General features: G+C 36.2%; 1 protein-coding gene across 2 annotated transcripts in view; it reads right to left on the reverse strand.

Annotated features, from left to right (window-relative positions):
• The window catches only part of otofa (otoferlin a), a 57446-nt gene that overhangs the window by 34798 nt on the left and 379 nt on the right, over window positions 1-22269 (reverse strand). For both annotated transcript variants that reach the window (XM_060866365.1, XM_060866364.1), the window contains exons 2-5: window positions 17380-17438; window positions 9861-9949; window positions 4289-4388; window positions 282-478 (exon numbers count right to left, since the gene is read on the reverse strand). In XM_060866365.1, coding sequence (XP_060722348.1) covers window positions 282-478; window positions 4289-4388; window positions 9861-9949; window positions 17380-17438 — 445 coding nt within the window. The remainder of the gene's footprint in view (window positions 1-281; window positions 479-4288; window positions 4389-9860; window positions 9950-17379; window positions 17439-22269) is intronic.

Raw genomic sequence — 22269 nt, forward strand, 5'->3', positions numbered from 1 at the left:
TATGTATGTATGTATGTATGTATGTATGTATGTATGTGTGTGTATGCTATTCAAAGATGATTTCTGTTGTCGATAACTGTTTTGTGCTAGTTTAGCTGGTCCGATTGACTTTCTGGTTTCTTGTAAACAGGACGTATTATGCTAGTCCGGCTAAAAGTTTAAAATACAGACAATTATGCTTTCCCTGTGTCAGAAAGCATTGGTCACCACTGATATTTATCATCCTCATGATCATCATCATCATCATCATCAAACAGCAAATGCTTAAGGAAGACACTCACTTCCTTAAAGTGGGGATGCTGTATGTTGATCGTCCTGGCGATGTTCCTGAGCTCTGGCTGTGTACTGAAAGGAGGCTCTCTGTCTCAAACTGGAACATTCCTTCACGATCATCGGGAACATCAAGGAATTCGCCATCACTCCACACCCTCACACTCCCGTCCATCGGCTGGTACCTGATCTCTATGGCGATACTTGTCTGTAAGAGTAGATGAATTAGGAAAATCATGAATCAAATTAACAACAATAAAAAAATAATAATTTCTACCTAATTTTCTGTTCAGTGTTGTTCATATAGAATTCAATAACTGAATTCAGACCTGAAGTAATGTCATTGTACTCAAGTGATTTGATTTGTCTGTAACAGCCATGATGTTGTTTTTGCCTCCTCTCCTGAGAAAATAACAAACCAAATGACCAGCATTTGATAATTTTAGTCTCTTTTATAGATGTCATTGACATTGCAAGCAAATTTTTGCCAGTTGCTACTTGCTGTATTCTTGATAGATGCAACCTAGCACATGTATTTACTTCCTGCAAAAGGCTAGATTTCTGAAAGATCTCTGGAAAACCTACATGCCATGAGTTGTTTAATTTCATATCCTTCTTATGTACTTTGGAGCCCATTAACAGGAACATTAAAATAACTATCAGAACAGTGCAATCTCTAAGATTAAATAAAAGACCTTAGAATCTCAGCTTTATATTCGCCACTTTATATTCATATGTTGTGCAATAATTTTCTGGAAATAAAGGAATGCAGATGTATTCTTTTATTGTGTTTTCTTTTATCTATACTAATATACAGATTATGTATTCCGAATCTCCAATAATAAACAAAAAGCATAATGTTTATAGATAAGATATCCTTTCTGAAGCCTTTCTACATTAATTTCATTACCATCCAGGTACAGAGATGTTGGAAAATGTCGTTACAGACATCACTCAGTGAAGCTTGTCGCATGCTGATCGGCAATTGTCTCCATCTGTTGTATTTACTGATGTATGTATTTTCTCCTCTTTGAGACTTTTGTATTCTCTGTATATCTCACTATCCTCATCAAGATACTGGTGGTTATAATCACAAACACCTTTTCTTTAAACCATTTTGAAAATTTATGTCATAAAATCTAAATGCATGCTAGAAGACTATAAAAAACCTTCAGCTCAAGTGTACAGTATATATTCACACTGAGAACTGCTAAAAAATTGTAGTGTGTGTGTGTGTGTGTGTGTGTGTGTGTGTGTGTGTGTGTGTGTGTGTGTGCGCGCGTGTGTGTGTGCGTGTGTGTGTGTGCGTGTGTGTGTGTGCGTGTGTGTGTTAATGTATTTCTTATCTACATGCCAACTTATAAAACTTAACTTCATCTGCTTTCTTCATGATTAACTAACAGTAAGTAGTGTTAGCTAAAGTGTCTAAAGTAGGCTAAAGTGTCATTTTGGCACATGATAGGAAGTTAAATCTGTCCTGATAGGATGGCCAAACTGGCATTGATATTCTAGCATCAGTTACCTTTTCCGCTTATGTTTACATACTCCTGAGTGGAGGAACAAGAAACGTTTAGCCTGTGTTCTGTAATCTACCTCTCTAGAGGCTGACTCATAGGGAACCAGAGATCTGGCCTGACATTATGCCTTGGAGTTTCCCATATGATAAATTCCACTCTATTTATCATCCCTGCTGAATTTTCACACTGAACAAAGTGATATTTTTGCTTCTAAAAATCCATGGCATCCCGTATTTAAGCAGGATTTGTAGCTTGTCATCCCATGTCAAAACAAATAGTCCACTTCACTCAAAAAAATAATTAAATACTACAATTTAATTATATTATCTATAAAAAAAATGAGAACATCAGTTCACACCAAAAACTTTTTTTATTTTAACCAGGATTTAAATCCACACTATATCTATAAAACCAGTCTGTTCTGGTGCATTTTCAATCATGCATAATTTAAGACTTATATTCTATCCCATTCCATTAAAACTTAACGTAGCTTTAATAAAATAAGCAATGTTTTACATATCAGTCAGCAGTACTAATGCTTTCAGGGTATCAGTAGCATTCTCTGTCACACATAGACTTTCCTGCATGACCTCTATTTGGAGTATGTTTAGAAGGATTATCAAAAGATTAACTTAAAATGATTGCATGATCCCATAACTTTTACATACTGTACTTCTACTTACACTCATTTGCTACTTTCGAAGGAGCAGTTGTAGCACTGCTCATACACGCAATCATCTCTCAGCAAATCAATGCAATGCCTAAAATCATGCAGATAGAGTTGAAAAGCTTCAGGTATAATCAAACATAAAAATGGGGAAAAAATATGTGATCTCGGTAACTTTGAATATGGCAGGTGTGTTGGCTTAAAGTTTATAAAGAAATCCTCAGAGATTTTTTTATGCATATCAGTCTAAAGATGTTAGACAGAATGACAAAAAAAACATCCAGTAAATGGCAGTTCTGCAGCAGGAAATGTCTTTTATATGAAGGACTCCAGAGGAGAATGGCAAGACTGGCTCAAGCTAACAGGAGGGATCTGTTAACTCAAATAACCACACTTTACACCCATGGTGAATAGGAAAGAATCAAGATGTCAAATGCTGAAGCGGATGTACTGAAACATCAGACGATCACGTTAGATTTCGTTCTTGCCTGTCAGCCTGTCATCTCTAAGCTACGATGGGTGCAGACCTACTGAAACTTTTTCCACACTGTCCATTTGACCTGTCATCAACTTGCCATATCTACTGCAGAATTTCTGAGCACAGGATGTTGTTGCTGTTGTTTGTACTATTGTGTATGAATTCTACAGATTGTTGTGTGTAAAAACCCCAGATGATCAGCAGTTTCTGAAATACTCAACAGCATATGCCTGGATCAACAGCATACCGTAGTCATGTTTTTTCTGAATTCTGATGAATAGCCTTGTGCTGCTGCCATGTAATTTGGCTAATCAGTTTGTGTGCTGTTTTTACATACTGTATTTATATCAGGAACCATTCTGATGGGCAATATGTGCAGGCTTCTAGTAAACTAGTCATTTTGTGCCATGTGGATAGTAAATGTTATAGTGTTAATAATGTATATTGTATAATTTTAACACTAGTTAACTTTAACACCATGTTATCACCAGTTGTCAATACTATTTAATTCCACAAGCTTAGGCCTTATTTTTATTAGGTTTTTTTAGTCTGAACTACAGTAGATACCACACTTTGTGTGCAGATATCTCTTCATCTATTTACCTATTGATTTTTTTTAGTAACACACACATTTATGTGCTGAGGTTTCGTTCCTGACCTAAACCCTGTAAAGTTTATCACAAATATAATGTGACATATAATCATTACACCTTTCTGTAAATGCCTTATTATATCAGACAGCTGAATTAATAAAGCCTGAAGACAGTGTCTCAGTCAGTTTATAAGAAAAATGATGAAGTGTTTAGTTAGCGATTTTCTCTCCCTGGTGAATTTATTCCCATCAGCAGGAGCAAGTCGCAATAATGTCAGGATTTTCAGTCAAAGTCAATAGAAGCTTAAGAAAAGCAAAGACTAATAGACCACCTCCAGGCCTGTTCTATCTTTATTAGGGCGTCTAATTCATAACCCCGGCACAGACAGACGATGATGAAAAACCCACTATAAATTACTCGCAATGTGTCAGGGACAGATAAGCTGTTTTTGATACAGAGTGATGAATAGAACAAAATAACTGCAAACTAGTGTTTGAAAGCACATTTGGTTATGACAATGGGCTTTTGTTTATATGGTGAAAACATGACTCTGTGGATTCTATGGAGCAAGCAGAAGTGTCTCAGAATAAGTAAAGGTTTTCATTAATAACAGACCTGAAGGTGGATTTTAGCGTAAATTATCCAAAATAAAAGTCATATAATTTCCACAATGTCGCAGGTTGTAGACTCAGCACATCCTATATCATTTATATCCTATATAAACACACACACAAACACATCCTCATTCCATTTTAATTCTCACCAGAACTGATGTGTTGTTGTCATCAGTAAGAGTGTCAGACACCTCCAAATGGCCTTCTTCTACCACTTTCTGTAGGACCATGCGAAAGTTGCCAATCAACCTGTAATCAAAACATAAAGTGAATTAAAGCCTTCACATCTGTACAAGAGCATTATATCTTTATAAAATATAAGTATTATATTTTTATTTGGGGTGTTTTCTTTCAGGAGGATTATAATTAAATAGGTGACAGCAAAAATACAAAGATGTACACAAAAACACAAAGACAAGCATATCGATGTACAAAATATCTGTTGTTATAATGTATGAGTAAGGCTGAGTGATTTCACAAGTTGCTTGTTTCAATCATGAAAAATTAAAATACTTCCCTGTATGCCTCTGGCTGAATGGGGCAAAATGCAACCATCTATTAGTTTACTGGAAATTATACACTGAATAATTGATGTCTCTTCTCTCACACCATAAAATGTGATACAAACCCTCTAAAACTAGGTCAGCATGATTCCTTTGTTGCAATCTAAACACACGCACACACACACACACACACACACACACACACACACACACACACACACACACACACACACACACACACACACTTCTTTTGGCTCAAGTACACTGGGAAATCTTTTCTCTTCCAACTGCCCCTCTCATCATGACTTTCTAATTTAGGACACATTACATTGTTGATTTGTTGATTTCTATCTGAACATTAACTCGTAACAAGAGCATAGCATGTCTGTTTATTGTTGTAGTGCTGACAATATGCAGATTTTTCTGAATGTTTTCTCTTTCTCTGGGAGACTAAACTGGACAGAAACCACACACTAGCATCTGAATATGTGTGCTTATGTTCTGAGGTCGCTGCTCTCCCATAAACTCTACAGTGATAATGTACAGACCTGCACAGTTGAATAATTCACTGATCTGGGATCAGGTTCTGACTCCTGATGTGCTTTTCAAAAGACCATCTATGCATTATTGATCTTCCATGCAACAAACAATTGACTTTCATCAGCTTTATAATTTAATTCAGCGTTTCTTTTCATGGCATGGCTTTGTTTGTTTGAGTGAATCAGGGAGAATTTACAGCCTTTGTTGTGTGTCTGATCAGTTTATTCTATGCTTGGCTGAGAACATATGCTTCATAGGAAGATGAGTGATCAAAATACATGTCCTCATGGCCTCAGTTTTCAGGTGACAGTATTGGCTGGTTACACTGGATCCCCAAGCTGACATCAGCAATAATGTGTTGAAAGGGGCATTTACCGTACACACCAAGGATGATCAACAAGACCCAAATATTTTATAGGATGCATTGAGATTTGTCACACTGGGTGCTGCAGTAAAATAACTCATTATAGTACTGAGAAATGCAAATTAAAATGAAAAATAGACATAGAAATTAGTCATGCACCAAATTATGTCTCAAACAAAAAAAATCTTAAGAAGAACCTTCATTTAAGTTCTTTAATATTACACTCATTGTGTAATATGTCTTTTGATGTAAGGTTACTATGCTGATAAAGAACAGTTTTCTATATATAAAAAGAGAGTGCAAGCAGTAAAACAATTTTAATTCAAAAGCTCCATGGTTCATTGGTCCTTGCAAGATTTTGAGAAAATTTAACCCAGGTTCCTATATTTGAATCATTTATTTCAAGGCAGCTGATAAAGAAAGCACAGTGATTTTACAGACTTTCACTGAGATGTTCTCTGTTCTGGTTAATGAGGTGATGACATGGTTTAAAGATGAATCAACAGATGATAGTTCTGTGGTTTAGTTACAAAATTGATGTCTATTCATGTCTGACATGTCTGATCATAGTTATGGTTAATGGTTACACCAATAAAAAACAAACTATAACTGCATCAAATTCATGGGGGGATTTCTCCCTTCAGTCTCCTATTTTGGAGATGAAATGCTGCTGAATTGGATTAAGGTCTGGTGATTGACTTGGCCAGTTTAGAACCTTCCACTTCCTTTGTTGTGTTGGCAAAAAATAAGAGTTCCAGAAAGTTTGTGATTCATCTCTGCATTTCTTTGTAAATTCCACACTGGCCTTCCTGAATCCTACTGCTGAGAAGTACGAGTATAGCGAAAACAAAAGAATTGGTCTTGCCATTCCAATACTTCCAGAGGGAACTGTATGAAATAATTCTGGTATCGATACTACAATTAAGACTGGGCCAAACAAAATATTTAAATAGCTCCAAAATGGGGCATGGTGGCTTAGTGGTTAGCACGTTCGCCTCACACCTCCAGGGTTGGGGGTTCGATTCCCGCCTCCGCCTTGTGTGTGTGGAGTTTGCATGTTCTCCCCGTGCCTCAGGGGTTTCCTCCGGGTACTCTGGTTTCCTCCCCCGGTCCAAAGACATGCATGGTAGGTTGATTGGCATCTCTGGAAAATTGTCAGTAGTGTGTGATTGTGTGAGTGAATGAGAGTGTGTGTGTGCCCTGCGATGGGTTGGCACTCCGTCCAGGGTGTATCCTGCCTTGATGCCCTCTGACGCCTGAGATGGGCACAGGCTCCCCGTGACCCGAGGTAGTTTGGATAAGCGGTAGAAAATGAGAGTGAGTGAGCTCCAAAACGGACAATAGTTTTCTTCAAGGCAGTTCATCAAGATTTTTACAGACTTTCATGGATATGTCATTTTATTTACCTTCCCTGTTCTGAAGAATGAAGTGAAGGTATTTCATGTTTAAAAAGCTGAAAACAAAGTTTTAAACAAAAACCAACACTTGAACGTGTTTATGGTTTGTTTTTAATTCTTCTGTAACTCTTTTATTTTAAAAGTTAATTATTTATACCAAATAGTCCAGTCATTATTCCTAATTATCTCCTGTGATATTTTTTTTCCCAGAGAGAGGATCTTTAGCCTGATGTTCTGCTCTGAATGTAAGGAGACATCTACAGCACCACCTCCTGGCTGTTTCTGAACTACATTGTACAATATGAAGTATGTAAATTAAATTGTTGAATGTACATATAGAGCTAGTGACTATCTTGTAACATGGTGGTTTAGCGCACTGTTTTCTGTATATATGATGCCTGTAGCACCTGTACTATTTCACTCAAAATGAAAAAAAAAAATACAATAAAATAAATTTAAGTATGGTAAAAATAAAGGTCTTTCAAAAGAAAAACAAAATACATTGCTTGTCTGCAATTCATATAATAATCATACAATCCTAGTAATGTACTAATTTCAGTTCTTATTGAATGTTTTGTATGAATGAGTGTTTTTTTCCAGTGATTGTTCGTTTCTCTCAAATCTCTCTCTTTCTCATAAACTGACCACAGTCTTCCTGCAAATACGCAGTCCCTGTGCTCATTGCCACATCTTTTACATAAAATGTAAAATCTTAGCTGAATGAATAGATTATCTTAAATAAGTGGACTATTCAATTTTTTGGTTGGTAACAAATAAAGAAGGTTTAATTCTGCAATGCTACTAGACAGATAATGAGTCAAGGGAATGACATATATTATTCTGGCATGTTAATTATTCAATTCGAATTTTATTATTCTAAATTAAGATTTTTTATTATTTCACCCCGGTGCCCTGCACATGCAGCAAACATCCTCCACCACAGTAACATAAAAACAAAGCTGGTACGTGATAACAGATAAGACACACAAAGGGTTTTAATAATTCATTATGCAGCCAAGTGACATGTTCATTGAGGAAGGCTGAAATTTGTACTTAAGCCATTGTCTGTGTAGTTTATCTCTGCCTTGGCTTTACAGAGAAATGTTATGTAAGCAGGTATATATAATGGACATCAACTCCACACTGAGGCAAAAGGCAGAAAATCTATAAACAACCTGCTTAGGGCAGTGACTCATCCCAGCAGGGGATGGGGAACAAGAGAGCAAAGAGCATTCTCTCTCTCTCTCTCTCTCTCTCTCTCTCTCTCTCTCTCTCTCTCTCTCTCTCTCTCTCTCTCACACCCTTTCTCTCTCTCTCTCTCTCTCTCTCTCTCTCTCTCTCTCTCTCTCTCTCTCTCTCTCTCTCTCTCTTTCTGACCCTTTCTCTCTCTTTCTCTCTCTCTCTCTCTCTCTCTCTCTCTCTCTCACCCTCTCTCTCTCTCTCTCTCTCTCTCTCTCACACCCTTTCTCTCTCTCTCTCTCTCTCTCTCTCTCTCTCTCTCTCTCTCTCTCTCTCACCCTTTCTCTCTCTCTCTCTCTCTCTCTCTCTCTCTCTCTCTCTCTCTCTCTCTCTCTCTCTCTCTCTCTCTCTCTCTCTCGCTCACCCACACACACAAAATCTCAAGTGTATGGCACAGATGTGTCACACCTTGTCAGGCCACAGGATTTAGCTGCTACTTACAGAGTCTGTGGATAAATGATAAGAGCCTAAAGGTACTGTAGCAATAATCCCTGAATCCCTGATCACTGAAAACAAGGTTGCATTGCATGAATGTAAAAAAAAAAAAAAAACTAAGGTAAGGTTAAAAGCATGATGAAAAACACACACCCAATACAGCAGTAGAAAATGTGACAAAATATTTGCTACAAATACAAAAAACAACAAAAAAAAAAACATTTTAGACAATTTGACATGCACACAGGCAAGTATTCGAATTTAACCTTTAAAGATCAGTTTATAATTCATCCTTTAGGGCAAACTGTCATAGCATTAAAAACATTAAAAAGTGTCCCTTTTCACCATCTGATCCCACACTCTCTTCTAAAATGACATATGCTTTGTGAGATGCCTTTTAGAAAATGTAGCAGGGCTGAAAGGACTCATTTCTGTACTAGAAATTTCAACGTCAACAAACACATTAATAAGAAACTAGAATTTCTTTCAATTTAAAACAGGGATGTAAAGCAATGTAAGTAACTGTATACATTAATCCAATGTTATCTGTTCTATTTCATAAACTATATACTATACTGACCAGACAGGACCACCACACTGTTTATGTTAATGATCATGGCTTTTACTTAAGTCCCATCTTACAGCACATCTCACTTATACCCACATGAAAGTAAAAACCTCCCAATCCCACAACTCCTCCAGGTTCCCAGTCCCAATTCCCAGGCCTAGACTCAACCATTCAAACAAGCTGTATAAAAACAAACAAAAAACATTCATAATCTGGCCTATGTGTGAGTATATGACAATGTAAAAGCATGGAATGTAATAAAAAAATTAAATAATATAAGGAACATCTAACCTTATATACAGTACAAATCAAGCGCTACAGGAGAAGACTCAGTGCTATTCTATTGGTCACAGATACAATGGTAATAATCGTGACAAATGGATGAAGAATATCTTTGGTGACAAGATGAAAAAGATTTTCTTCATTACAGTTTTTTATTTACTTTAGTTAAAGGCTAGATTTCTCTCATTTTTAGTGTTTTGTCTAAACACAAAGCATTTTAATAGCCATGTTGTGCTCATCTTTACAATAGCTGCCTGTACTGTAAGTATAGAGCTGAATGTAGCTTTATCCGTAAATCCATCAGGCATTTACAGAACGCAAATATATTCTACACTTCTGTATGTCTGAGGTCTGTTTTTCTGAAAACACTTTATTTTGTTAGGATTTACACACCTGTTAGTGAAGACTTTGCTGTAGTTGTATATATGGATCTCCAACATCTCATTACCATCCACTTTACTGGCAACTGGCCAACGAAATGCCTGGGGGGAAAAATGCAATAAAATCAATTAAATGCATGCCTCAGGGTCAATAGCTCAATCCTGAACTCGGATTACTGTCTATGTAGAGTTTCACGTGTTCTCCCTGTGTCCACCTATGTGAATGTGTGTGCGTACTGTGCTAATGAACTGGGAGAAATACAGGGTGGGTTCCTGCCTCAGACTGAGTGTTCAAGGCATCCACCAACATTACCAGGATAAAGCAGTCCTTGGAGGCAGATGAATGAATAATAAACGAGTTGAGTGCAAAACAGTGTAATGTGAAAGAGTGGCATATATAGTACAAGAAGTTCAAGATTAATATTAAATTATTTATAGAAATTAGGTTATTGGTCTTTGCCTTACATTTTCTTATTCCTAGGGAAAATTGAAGAAAAGCTGGATTTTGTATTTTATACTTTTATACATATACTGATGAATGATTTAATACACAAATGAATATCTTTAATGGGGTTAGGTAAACAAATAAACAAATGCAATAAATGACTTCATCCAAATTACATTTTAGTCGCTATTTAACTTCGTTATAGAAGATAAGATTGTTAAGTTGATGTTGGTGATTATGACACTCAGCTTGCAGCAAAGCTATTCTTTAAGACAGCAAACTTTGCAGTTTCCATTGTTTGCCCTTTTTTTGAAATAAAGAGGGTGGAAAAGAAGCTGGTGATAAAAAGGAACTTTATTGTGATTATAACACATGGCACAGGAATTCAAAGGACAACAGGAAAGTTTATTGTTGAGGAACGGATGTTTAGTGGCAAACTGTAGAGTTAAATGGGAATAAAACATATCAGGATGTGCTTTTTTTGAAACTCAAGGTGGTGTAATATGGCATTGATTATTTTCCTAAAACAGCACGATTTTTAGTGTCTACTTAAAAGGAATTACATATAATACATTATACATGTCTGTGAAGTGACAAAACTAGATATTTTTCTCTCTAATAAAGCTGAATGAGGAAAGCAATGAGCCAGATAGGAACGAATTGAAGGATTGGAGTGGTGGACAGATTTGGAAGACTGAAATGGAGTAGTGGAGTAGAACTCTAGGAGTGACAAAACACTGCAGTGCCATTGATTTACACTCCTGAAACTTTCAAAGGCAATCTTGAACTCGGTGGGAATTTTTTTGTGTCATTCTGGGCCACCTGTCAGTGAAATGATTTCTCAGCCTCCACCTGTTTTGTAGATCTGGAGCTCCCATCTGTCCTACACATCCACAGAGCCAATACCTGTAGGGGTTGTTCAGACTTGTCATTTTATACAGTGATAATGAGGAGCACCAGACCTTTCCACACAAAACGGCATGACAGAGTCACCACTCAAGGCCACCGTGAGAGTACAGGACACGCTAACAATAAGTACAATATGAGATGGTAGGTTTTGTTACAGTGCTTTTTAAAATGTGTTGGAAGAAATTATATGACAGATTTGAATGTAAAGAAATCAATATGTCTCTTGAACGTGTAGTCATTATAGATGATTTGTGACAGGGATAACAATGCATAATACAACCAGCAATTGAAGAAAAAAACATTGAAAATGTAGGACAATTCCAATAAGAACACAAGATAGTAGGTGTTACTGATCATTTAAGTCTACTTGGACTTCAGTGAGGATGGTACAAAAACTACAGTAAAAATCTGAACAACTAGTAATAAAAAACATGTTCCCTTCTCTAACATTCTCATATGGCACACACACAAACAAAGCAAGCAGTGTACTTTTCACTGTAAACTTAAAGACTTTAAGGTAATAAAAATTCATAATATTGGTCTTGAGAAATATATGACTCAAGGCTTTGTTGTTTTATTCTAGTTACATAGGCACCAAAGATACAGTAAAAAGCGTAATTTGTGTGTCATGATAAAAATCTGTGCTTCTCTGTGTCAACAATAGATAAATGCACAAAATCTCTGTTTTCCTGTGTTAATTATGGACTTATAGTTAAGTAATTGAACTTCAGTGGTTCATAAGAAAGTTACTCTTTTTAAGAACAACACCCATAAATATCAGAAACAATGAAAAATATTATTGTGAAACCAATGAAAGCATCTATGAGCACAAACGGTTTAGTCACAAAACATTAGACAAAATAAACTCACAAAGCAGTACGACCATCAAAGGTGCCATGTTCTAAGCTGCTTAACACATCTTGATGTAAATATTAGAAATTGAAAGCTGACAATCAAGCTGATCTTTGGTCTCATATTCATCTTTTGACCTTATGTTTACATCATGAACGAAAGAATTGGCTTTTCGTTTTCAATACTGTTTGAGCGTCCTGAAGGTTTTCACATTTAGATAGTTACAGAGAAGCATAACATCACTATGAACAATGCCAAGCGTTGGCTGGAGTACTGTAAAGCCACTGGACCCTGGAGCAGTGGAAGCATGTTCTCTAGAATATTGAATCATGCTTCACTCTCTGGCAGTGTGATGGATAACATACCAGGAGAACACTACCCACCAGAATGTATAGTGATTAACAGTAAAGTTTGGTGGAGGGGGATAATATTCTGTGGCAGTTTTTCAGGGTTTGTTCCCCATAGTTCCACAGAAGGGTGATGTTAACAACAATCAAATACATTTTAGACAATTGCATGCTTCAAACTTGGCTTGACATGTTTGGTGTGTAGGAACTCCAGTGGCCTGCACAAAGCCCTGACCTCAACCCCACTGAACACCTTTGTGATGATTTGGACCACTGATTGCAATTGCCAGGCCTCCTCAAGGATCTCACAAATGGGCCAGAATTCTTACAGATCATGTAGAAAGCCTTCACAGAAGAGTGATAGCTGTTATAGCTACAACGTGAACTCCAACTCCATATTAATCGCAGCATATTTGAAATGGAATGTCCAACAAGCTGATATAGGTGTCAGGTACTCGTTTGGCCATACACACACATACACACACAACACACACACACACACACACACATATATATATATATATATATATATATATATATATATATATATATATATATATATATATATATATATTTTTTTTTTTTAATATAAATTTTATATATATTTCTTTATATTTTTTGTGCTATTAGAAGATCGAACCCTGCTTACAATTGTGTTTCATTCTGTAGTATTCTGTATTATTACATCTCTCTTGAAGCCCAGACCACTATAACTATGACTCGTATTTCCCATGAGTGTTCCTCGTTCATGAGGCTAACCCAGTTCATTAATGGTGGGTTTTGTTGCTATGGAGATGAAACATATTAGGTTCAGAGTTGCCTCAATTAGAGTATCTTCATCTATAACTGCTCATTAAGAATATAACACTAGTGAAACTAACAAGAATAACATCAGTCAAATTATTATGTTTATGCCTGAAAACAGGAATAATATTTTTATAGTTTCAATCTGCCTTCATTTAATTCTTTTAACTGTTTTCTTTTAACTCATTTAATTAACTGTTCAGATGCCCATATCCCTGAAAAAGGCTTTTAAACCAACAGTCTGTCTAATACATTTATTTATTCAATAACTCAATATTTATTGAGTTGACCAAGGATTTCTATTCAAATGTTTCAAAATATTTCAATATTGTTTACATTCCAAATCATTTACAAGCAGAGATGATGTAGAAATTTCATGAAATTGTATTACAGAATTCTGACAATTTGTTGATCAATGTGTCAAAAAGATTCCTTTCTTATTAAGATCTAAAGATGCATAAAAATGCACTGGAACTTATAATATATCTTAAGAACTTATCCATTTTAAAGCTTTTTTCACTCACTGAATCAGATATACTTCATCTCACTTTCTGTTCATCTCCCTTTCCAATGTTTCTACCATTCGTTGTCTTTTACTCTGTCTTTGGTGGAACCATGCCTTCTAAATAATATAGACATAAAGTCACATCAAGGCTAAGACTAGGTTGAAGGTGAAATTCAGTTGAGAAATAGAGCTTCAGAAATCAATTTTTACAGCAACATTTACAAATAACATGTACTCTGGTACTGACTTCAAACTGCATCCCTAATAGGCCAAGACTGCAGAGTCGTCTACTGTATTCTACCCAGTCTCTCCTCCCCCATACGTCTGCTTCTCTCTCATCCTCTTATTCATTTTACAGCAGTTCACGGCACAGTGCGCCATACAGTCTTCATTTTAAGCCTACACTGTATTTATTTGTAAAGGCTTACCATTGTGGGAACAGCTCACAAGAAAATATTTTCTATGGAACCTTGTTGAAGGTTGTGCAAATTGTGTTAGCTACAACAATAATTTGGAACGATTTCATGTGGAGGATTTTATTTCTGCAAACATTTCTAATGGCCATATGGCTTCACAGCATGAAGAGATCCTTGTATATGACATTTCATGCAATTTGTCATGGCAAATCTTTCTATGACCTCTTTCTTTCCAAGGTTTATCATGTTTTTGCTCTTGCACAGCAACGATTTAAAACAACAGCAAACAGGGAATTCACCTGTTTTTCTAATTCTGTATTCTATTTGGCCATGCACATGAGACATCATTTCAGACACCTAAAAATACACACAGAACCTCTATTAAAGCGGTATTTTTTGTCTAAACAGATTTTCATACTGGTTCCTTGTAATGTAGCATGTCACTGAAGTGTGAAATATACAGTGCTCTATCTGGTATGTGATTTTCAAGCTTTATTCAGGTACCTCAATATATTGTTGAGATTCCTTTTTATCTCAAGTACATGTTTCTAATAAGCTGATGTAAAATCCCTTCCCAGAACTGTCATTATTTCTTCTGCAGTCCAATTAATTTCACCTTCCGACATGCATTTAAGCCAACCGTATTCACCAGGCTACCATCAACCTCACATGGAAAAACAGGTCAATTAGACAGCGCTCAATTTCATGTAGACCATCCTTCACCCACACTGTGTGGATAAAACCCACATGAAGCCACATGATTCATTTATCATTCTTATTAATGTGCTGGTGTACTCTGGTGAGGTATACAGAACTTTGACCTTTCTGGAAAAATATAATTAAATTTAGAAATAAGATACAATAATCTAATGTTCGATGTAGTATTTTCTGATGTGTTGAACATAATGATACATATTGACTGAAGGGGGCTGAGCTAATAGCCTTCAGTCGACAGCACCAGCAGAGAGAGGTTTATTATGCAGATAGATGCATCCAGCAGAGACTGAGCAAGAAGAACAAATTATCTTAATGTAGCATGTCTCTGACTGATGACTGTTATTGTTTCTTCTGAAATCACAGTTAAAAATTGTTTGAGAACTTTTCCAAATAGCTTTAAATTGGTAAAATTTAATAAGGAAAGTGAGGCCAGATTAGAGATGATGTACATCAACTAATAAGGGCTGAATCAGACTAGGAGAAAGAAGCAATGGAAGTTTTAGAGACATAAAATTATACCATGATATCTTTCCTTAAATGGGAGAACATGAATCAAACAATAGTGAGTCAAATAATACCAATAAGTATTTTATTGAAGTAACATGACCTTTAAAATAAAGACATGTGTATACAGATGTGCACTGTTTATTCTAGTTCCTAGAGCCATTTCCAAGGGTTTTAGAACAATAGAAAAGATTTATTAAATAATAAAATTATTAAAGTTATTATAAAACTGTACAAAGACATGCATTTAACTTGCATTACCAAGAGAAAAATAAAGTTGAAGATGTAATAAACTTGCTTGCAATCTTAATGGGAACTGGGACTACTAAGAAGCAAAGTGAAAGCAGTAAGCTTTGTACTGTATGAATGGTAATGATCACTGGAGTTCACTTTAAATGCAACAAATGTTATTGAAAATCTTGCTCTTATGTATGAAGTGTTTTTGAATAATAGGTTCAGTGAAAATGCATTTACCAAAGGATCCGGAGGTAACAGTAGTTGATCTTAAAGATCATCTGAGTCACAGCTACATAATTAAAAAATAAATCCCCTTTCTCTTACCACATAATGATGTCATGTAAATCATATCAAAACATTTTAAGGCTGAAATCTCCTAAGATGACTTTACGCTGTGGGATGTGGCTGTGAGTATCAAGTAAGATCAGAGGTAGTGATGTGTACACTCACTGGCTCTAACACTCTCATATGAGTCAGACACACAGCAGGGACAAGAGACAGTGAGTAAGCCTGCTAGAATGTGGCCATGAGACCAAACTCCAAGCCATTAGGAAGTGTTGCATTCAGTTGGATTTTGCGGTGGGAGGTTGTTGTGGTAGGTAATCAGACAGTCTCTCTCTCTCTTTCCCTCTCTCTCTCTCTCTCTCTCTCTCTCTCTCTCTCTCTCTCTCTCTCTCTCTCTCTATCTCTCCTCCCTTCCTGCTACCTAGTTAATTACAAGAAAATGCAGGCTTGCTTCTCTGCTTCCCTAACCCAAACAAAAACACCCTAATCACAAGAGGAAACAGCACTCAGCTTTTGCACAGAGGAGGAAATTTTCGGATTCTTACCCCTGGCAGAACAAACAAATAACCACAAATTCAATGTGATGAATGTGAGGAAATAAGGTCCAGTTAACCATAATAAAGCTTAAAACAGTTTGTACTGCTATTATTATACATTGCAATGGATATTAAATGTATACTAGGTAATAAACGCGGGGTTAATAAAAATATATTACGATTAAAAAAAATTATAGAGGTATTAGTTTTAGAATGATATAAGATTTAGTTCAATATTTATTTACGCTCATCAATTTTAGTTAGCGTTCCTACAGCATGTCATGTCAACAAGTGAAAAAAAATTCATTAACTTATTGCAAGATTAAAATCAACAAAAATTTGAGTCCACTGGCGTTTCCCTTCTTTTTGAATCTTTACTTAAACAAACTTTACCATTAGTGTGTTTTAGTCATTTACATTTCTGGTATTTAGCAGACACCCTTATCCAGAATGACCTACAATTAATTTCAATTCATACAACTGAGCAATTGAGGGTTAAGGGCCTTGCTCAGGGGCCCAGCAGTGGCAGCTTGGTGGACCTAAGATTTAAACTCATGACCTTCCAATCAGTAATCCAACACCTTAACCACTAGGCTACCACATCCCACAGTCCATCCACAGTCCATTTACCATGCAGGTTCAATGAGTAAAGACAGACAGACAGACAGACAGACAGACAGACAGGGGAAAGGGAATTTGGGTAATTTACTTGGTGCAGTCGAAAACGTATAGGTTTTGATGGTGGATTTTTAGCTCCTGATTCTCAGTTCTATTATTGCTAGTAAACAACATTAAATGTGATGCACTAGAACACGGATGAGCCGTTTGATTAGTTCCCCACTGCCTACACTACAGGCTTCCCTGCAACAAATCCACATATTGCTTTCACTCCTCCTGAGCTTGGAAATGCAAGCTTTAAGTGTTGTTTTCATACTGAGTGACTAAGACACTGAGAAAGAGAATAAATGTACTGACCTCCTCAAACCTGGCTTCTTCCTCACAGTTCTCCAGGACACGTGAGTAGAAGGACTGACCTACAGAAAGGGAAAAAGAAATTCTTGTTTATTTAAATACTAAGGACAGTCAGGTCAGTTTGAGAGAACTGGACATATGTATTTATCAATGTCACAGGATCATATTAACCACAATCATGAAACTCATTTATAATGATTCTTATTGTATTCAGGAGACAGCCAGGGCAGATAGGTCAACATTCACCAAGTCAAATAGTGCTATTTAATTAGCATTTTAAATAGATGCATTAAAATGTCTCCAGCAATGTAAACAGAAAATATGATCACAGGCAGTTTAACGATGATTGCACATCAAGACGGTAACAAGCTAAATAGATCATTTCTGCACTACAACAGGATTGAATCGTGTTGCAGTGCAATGTTGTAAATATGATGAGTATGAAGAATATGATATTCCCTAGAAAATATAAAACCATACTCCCCCCCCCCCACACACACACAGTAATTATCAATGACAACTAATGTTGTAATGTACATTAAATTAGACCAGAGAGCTTATTACTAAGTCACAATTACGGGTCCTCTTGCTCATCTGCTTGTATCACAGTACAAGTGAGGCTTTCACAGTACAAGTGGCCAGGGCATTTGGATTGTGGATGCAAGTGGGATTATAATGCAGGTGTGTTAACAAAAGCACAAATCACAAAAGAAAGAAAAGATCTAACGAAATAAAAACAAGACCAAAATATGATATATGCAGCCTGCTTTTGTTTTGTTTTGTTTTCTTTCAAAGTGTGTTTATTTAAAATATTAATTTAATTTAGAATTAAAATCTTCAAACAGGTGACAAATGGGAAAATGGTGGCTCTTTTATTCTTTGGGACGTTATCGTTGGCATAGTTTAGCTGTACATATCCCTGTTGAGAGGCATTGCTGCAAATAAATACAAAGTTTTTCTGACTAATCCCTATGATTCCTATGATTACATATTTGTATCTGAATGAAAGCAGTCTCTTCCATACCCACAGGGCTCGAGGGCCGCCTGAATGCATTCACTGAAAATGAATATGAAATCCTGTCATTGATTTGTTAAGGTCTTGGCAGTGACCAAATGTTAACCCAATTAGACACCTACAGGAGATTTGAATCCAATTAGACACCTTCACCACTGTCAATAAAATCCAACTGAGTGAATATCCTGCTGAAAATGTTCTTCATCTTCCAGAAATTCCAGAGATTTGCTGAATTTCTGCCAAGGTGTTCTGGTGGATTGTTGAAGCCCAACACATGTCTAAGAAAATCTATGTTTCTGTTTAATTTGATTTGTGGCTCTATTTTTTCTCTAAAGTCAGACCAATACCCAGTGGTGCTAAAATAGCCCACTTAGCTTCAGAGATCCATTGATTAAGTATATTAATCCACCCACTTAAGGTACAGCAGAATAATAAATACATTCAAGTCAGGGTGACTGATAATAAACAGCAGGCTTTCGGACAGCTGAATTAGACACATAAATTTATATAATCCTCTAAAGACTATAAACAAAAGACCCTTTGATGATGAAAGAAGCCCTAGAGCAGCTCTGTCTCATTTCTCTCCGCTTAGCTAGCTTTTACAGACGGACATGATGAATGCAGCAGAGCAGTTACGGTAATACCTCATAGACACAACACAGCTTTTACAATCTTTCGTCTAGAAGGATCCTAAGAAGAAGCTTCTAATCTCATTCAAAGAAATCATGAATGTGCTTTATCATTTAACTCACCACCACAGAAAAGATATTTTATGTTACATGTATAATATATAATTTATAATATATAATGCAAACTCCATGTAGTCTTTGAGGACAGACTGTCAGACTGTATATTTATAATCACACCCTCCAGTGTCACCAATATGAGGATGGGTTCCCTTTTGAGTCTGGCTCTTCTCAAGGTTTCTTCCTTTACCATTCAAGGGAGTTTTTCCTCCTCACTGCTGCCTGAGTCACCTCAGACTTGCTCATTGGGGATAAATAAACACTTTTAAATATATCTAATATTAATCTTGAATTTTTGTATAATATTATTCTTTATATTAACCTTTTGTTATATGTTTATTTTCTGTAAAACTGCTTTGAGACAATGTCAATTGTTAAAAGTGTTATACAAATAAATTTGAATTGAATTGATTTGAATTAATTTGCTTTCAGTAAACAGCCCAAAACTAATGCTACTTAATATGGTCAGTGCTTCCTGTCTTTTATACTCCATTACACTCCATTGTTTTGCAAGTATTAAATGTTCAACCATTACTGAGTATCTTCCATTCCTTGTGTATTTCTCTGTTTTTGTCCCTCATCTGACCCTCTTTTTTTTAGTATGAAAATAATTCTGCTTTGTCTTAATCTATTTACAGATTTATCCCAAATCACATACTTATACCTTAATAACATATACTTATGTTATTTTGCAGTATAAATAGTGTGAGTGGTGTGTTCACACTGAAACTCCCAACAAGAAGAAGTGCACTTCAAGTACCCCACTTATTCAACTGAAAAAGCAAAGTGTGGAATGCTGGGCACTTCATGCACTCAACACTCGCTTGCGTGGGGGAAGTGGGGGTAGCAAGCACTGTATGAGAGACGATGTTCAAGATGGCCAGATGACAATCTGGTGAACAAGATATCTTACAAATCGTTTTTTAAATTAGCCATATTTGTGTGATTTCTTTTTCAACATTTCAATGCAGGCTATGATACAGTGCCCCTGGAGCATAGATGGTTAAGGGCCTTGTTAAAGGGCCCAACAGTGGCAGCTTGGCAGTGCTGGGGCTTGAACCCAGATCAACAACCAAGAGTTTTAAGTGCTTGAGCCACCACTGCCCTATATTTGCATTGGATATCAATGGCCATCGACTGGGAAATAGGATATCGACTGGGAAACACATAGTTTAGTGTTTTATTTGATAATTTGAGACAACACACTAATATCTAAAATTCATACATTACAATAGTAAAGTACATAGTGTGTAGTGTAAGTTTCCATTTCCTAGATTCATGCTGAACACCATGTGGCTTTCACTTCTTGTTGTTATTGTTGTTCTGGGTGTTCCAGCAAGGTTTCCTCTTGTATGCTCTTGTTAATGTTCAACTGTTAAACTTGTCATGCATGTCAGTATACTAGAAATTGATTTGCTTATTTGTTGTTTGATTGTTTGTTTTTGTTTTTCATACTGATTTTTTATGATTTGGCAGTAAGTATGGTTCAATATTTGCTGCTGACTGAATTATTAGGGCTGAAAAAGTGTGGTGTACAAATTAGTAAAGCACACATAAGAGCACAGCTTATGGGCAACTGAAATTACTGTTGAAGAAAAGAAAAAAAATAACATGATTTAATTACCTAAATCTGATTATAACAGAAGTTCTTAATATGAGGCAAATGTTATAATTCCCTAGAAGTAATTCTAATGCTTGCGTTTGGTAATTTCTGATTAATTATGCATATATTTGTAACTTGAGAGAGTACAGATATTCTCTTTCATTAATCATCTTTGTGGCTTTGATTGTCTGTATTTGATCAAAATGCAATGTGTATTTCGCTAAGTATTGCAGTTTATAATTAATTTTAGATTTTGCATAGTAAAAATCAGATTTGTGTGTTCTTTCACAGAGGAACAGGACATGACTGAGCTAAGACGATGCTTCCTGTAGACCTTCCGCTCCAGACAGAAATTTGGAAACATTTTCAAACAAAGCAGAAATACTGCTAACACTGCATTCATAGATCATTTATTTTGATGAAAGCGTTATTAAGCAGCTGTATGTGATCTCCGTTTAATACTGAAAAGGAGAACACATACAGCTGCTTAATAATGCTTTCATCAAAATAAATGATCTACGAATGCAGTGTTACAAGCAGTACAGCACTACTGTATTTGATGGAAGCTTGTCATCAAACCCATGTCTTCAGTGTTTTTTGGGTTTTTTTGTCATATCACGACCTCTATTTTTTCCCTAAGGAACAGAACCATAACCTGCTATACAATTCTTCCGAAATAGATACAAGCGCTGTTATCACAAATTCAGAGTTTATTTTACTAGTGTAATGTCAGAATGTTACTTGTATCTACAAAAGGAGTGAGCAACATAAAGACACCACACTTATGTCGTATCATAAAATAAATACAAAACAATTGACATGCTGGGAAAACATGTGCTGTCCAAGGTGCTGAATTAAAGGCAACACCATAAAACATAATGGGGGAGAGAGAGAGAGAGAGAGAGAGAGAGAGAGAGAGAGAGAGAGAGAGAGAGAGAGAGAGAGAGAGAGAGAGAGAGAGAGAGAGAGATTTCCTAAACCATTTATTCTCTCATGAAATCATAAAATCAGCTTGTTCGTTTGAACGGTAGTTGCACAGGTCACTTTAGCCTACACATATTTGAGTTCAGGTAACTCGCCTACGGCTTTACCAAATCAGTCAGATGCTGCATTTTTAATTCTCAAACTCAATCGTGATAACAGAGAATAGCAAAGTAACACGACCACGACGGTGTTCAGAGAAAGAGGACACTCATGAACACCGCAGGAACCAATTCAACCCTTTGGATGACAATTTACACAGTTCTTATGCCCACTTATATATAAATACAGCATCTTCTAGGGTCCACGTGTAAATCCCCCGTGTAACAGCAATAAGGATGGATTCATTCATACAGTGTCCAGTTTGGCTTTTATTGGACATTGTGGGCGTTCATTTAACAATATAGATTTTACAACAGGGGATTTCTCTGGGCACTCAGAGTGGGAGAAGTGGATCCCTAACTTTCAGCAGGAATCTTCCACAGCACTCAGGCATGATTCACTCCAAACCCACCCACGCACACAAACTAGTCTAGTCACAAAATAAC

This window comes from Tachysurus vachellii, chromosome 3 (assembly GCF_030014155.1).
Source record: "Tachysurus vachellii isolate PV-2020 chromosome 3, HZAU_Pvac_v1, whole genome shotgun sequence".
In the NCBI taxonomy this organism is placed as follows: Eukaryota; Metazoa; Chordata; class Actinopteri; order Siluriformes; family Bagridae; genus Tachysurus; species Tachysurus vachellii.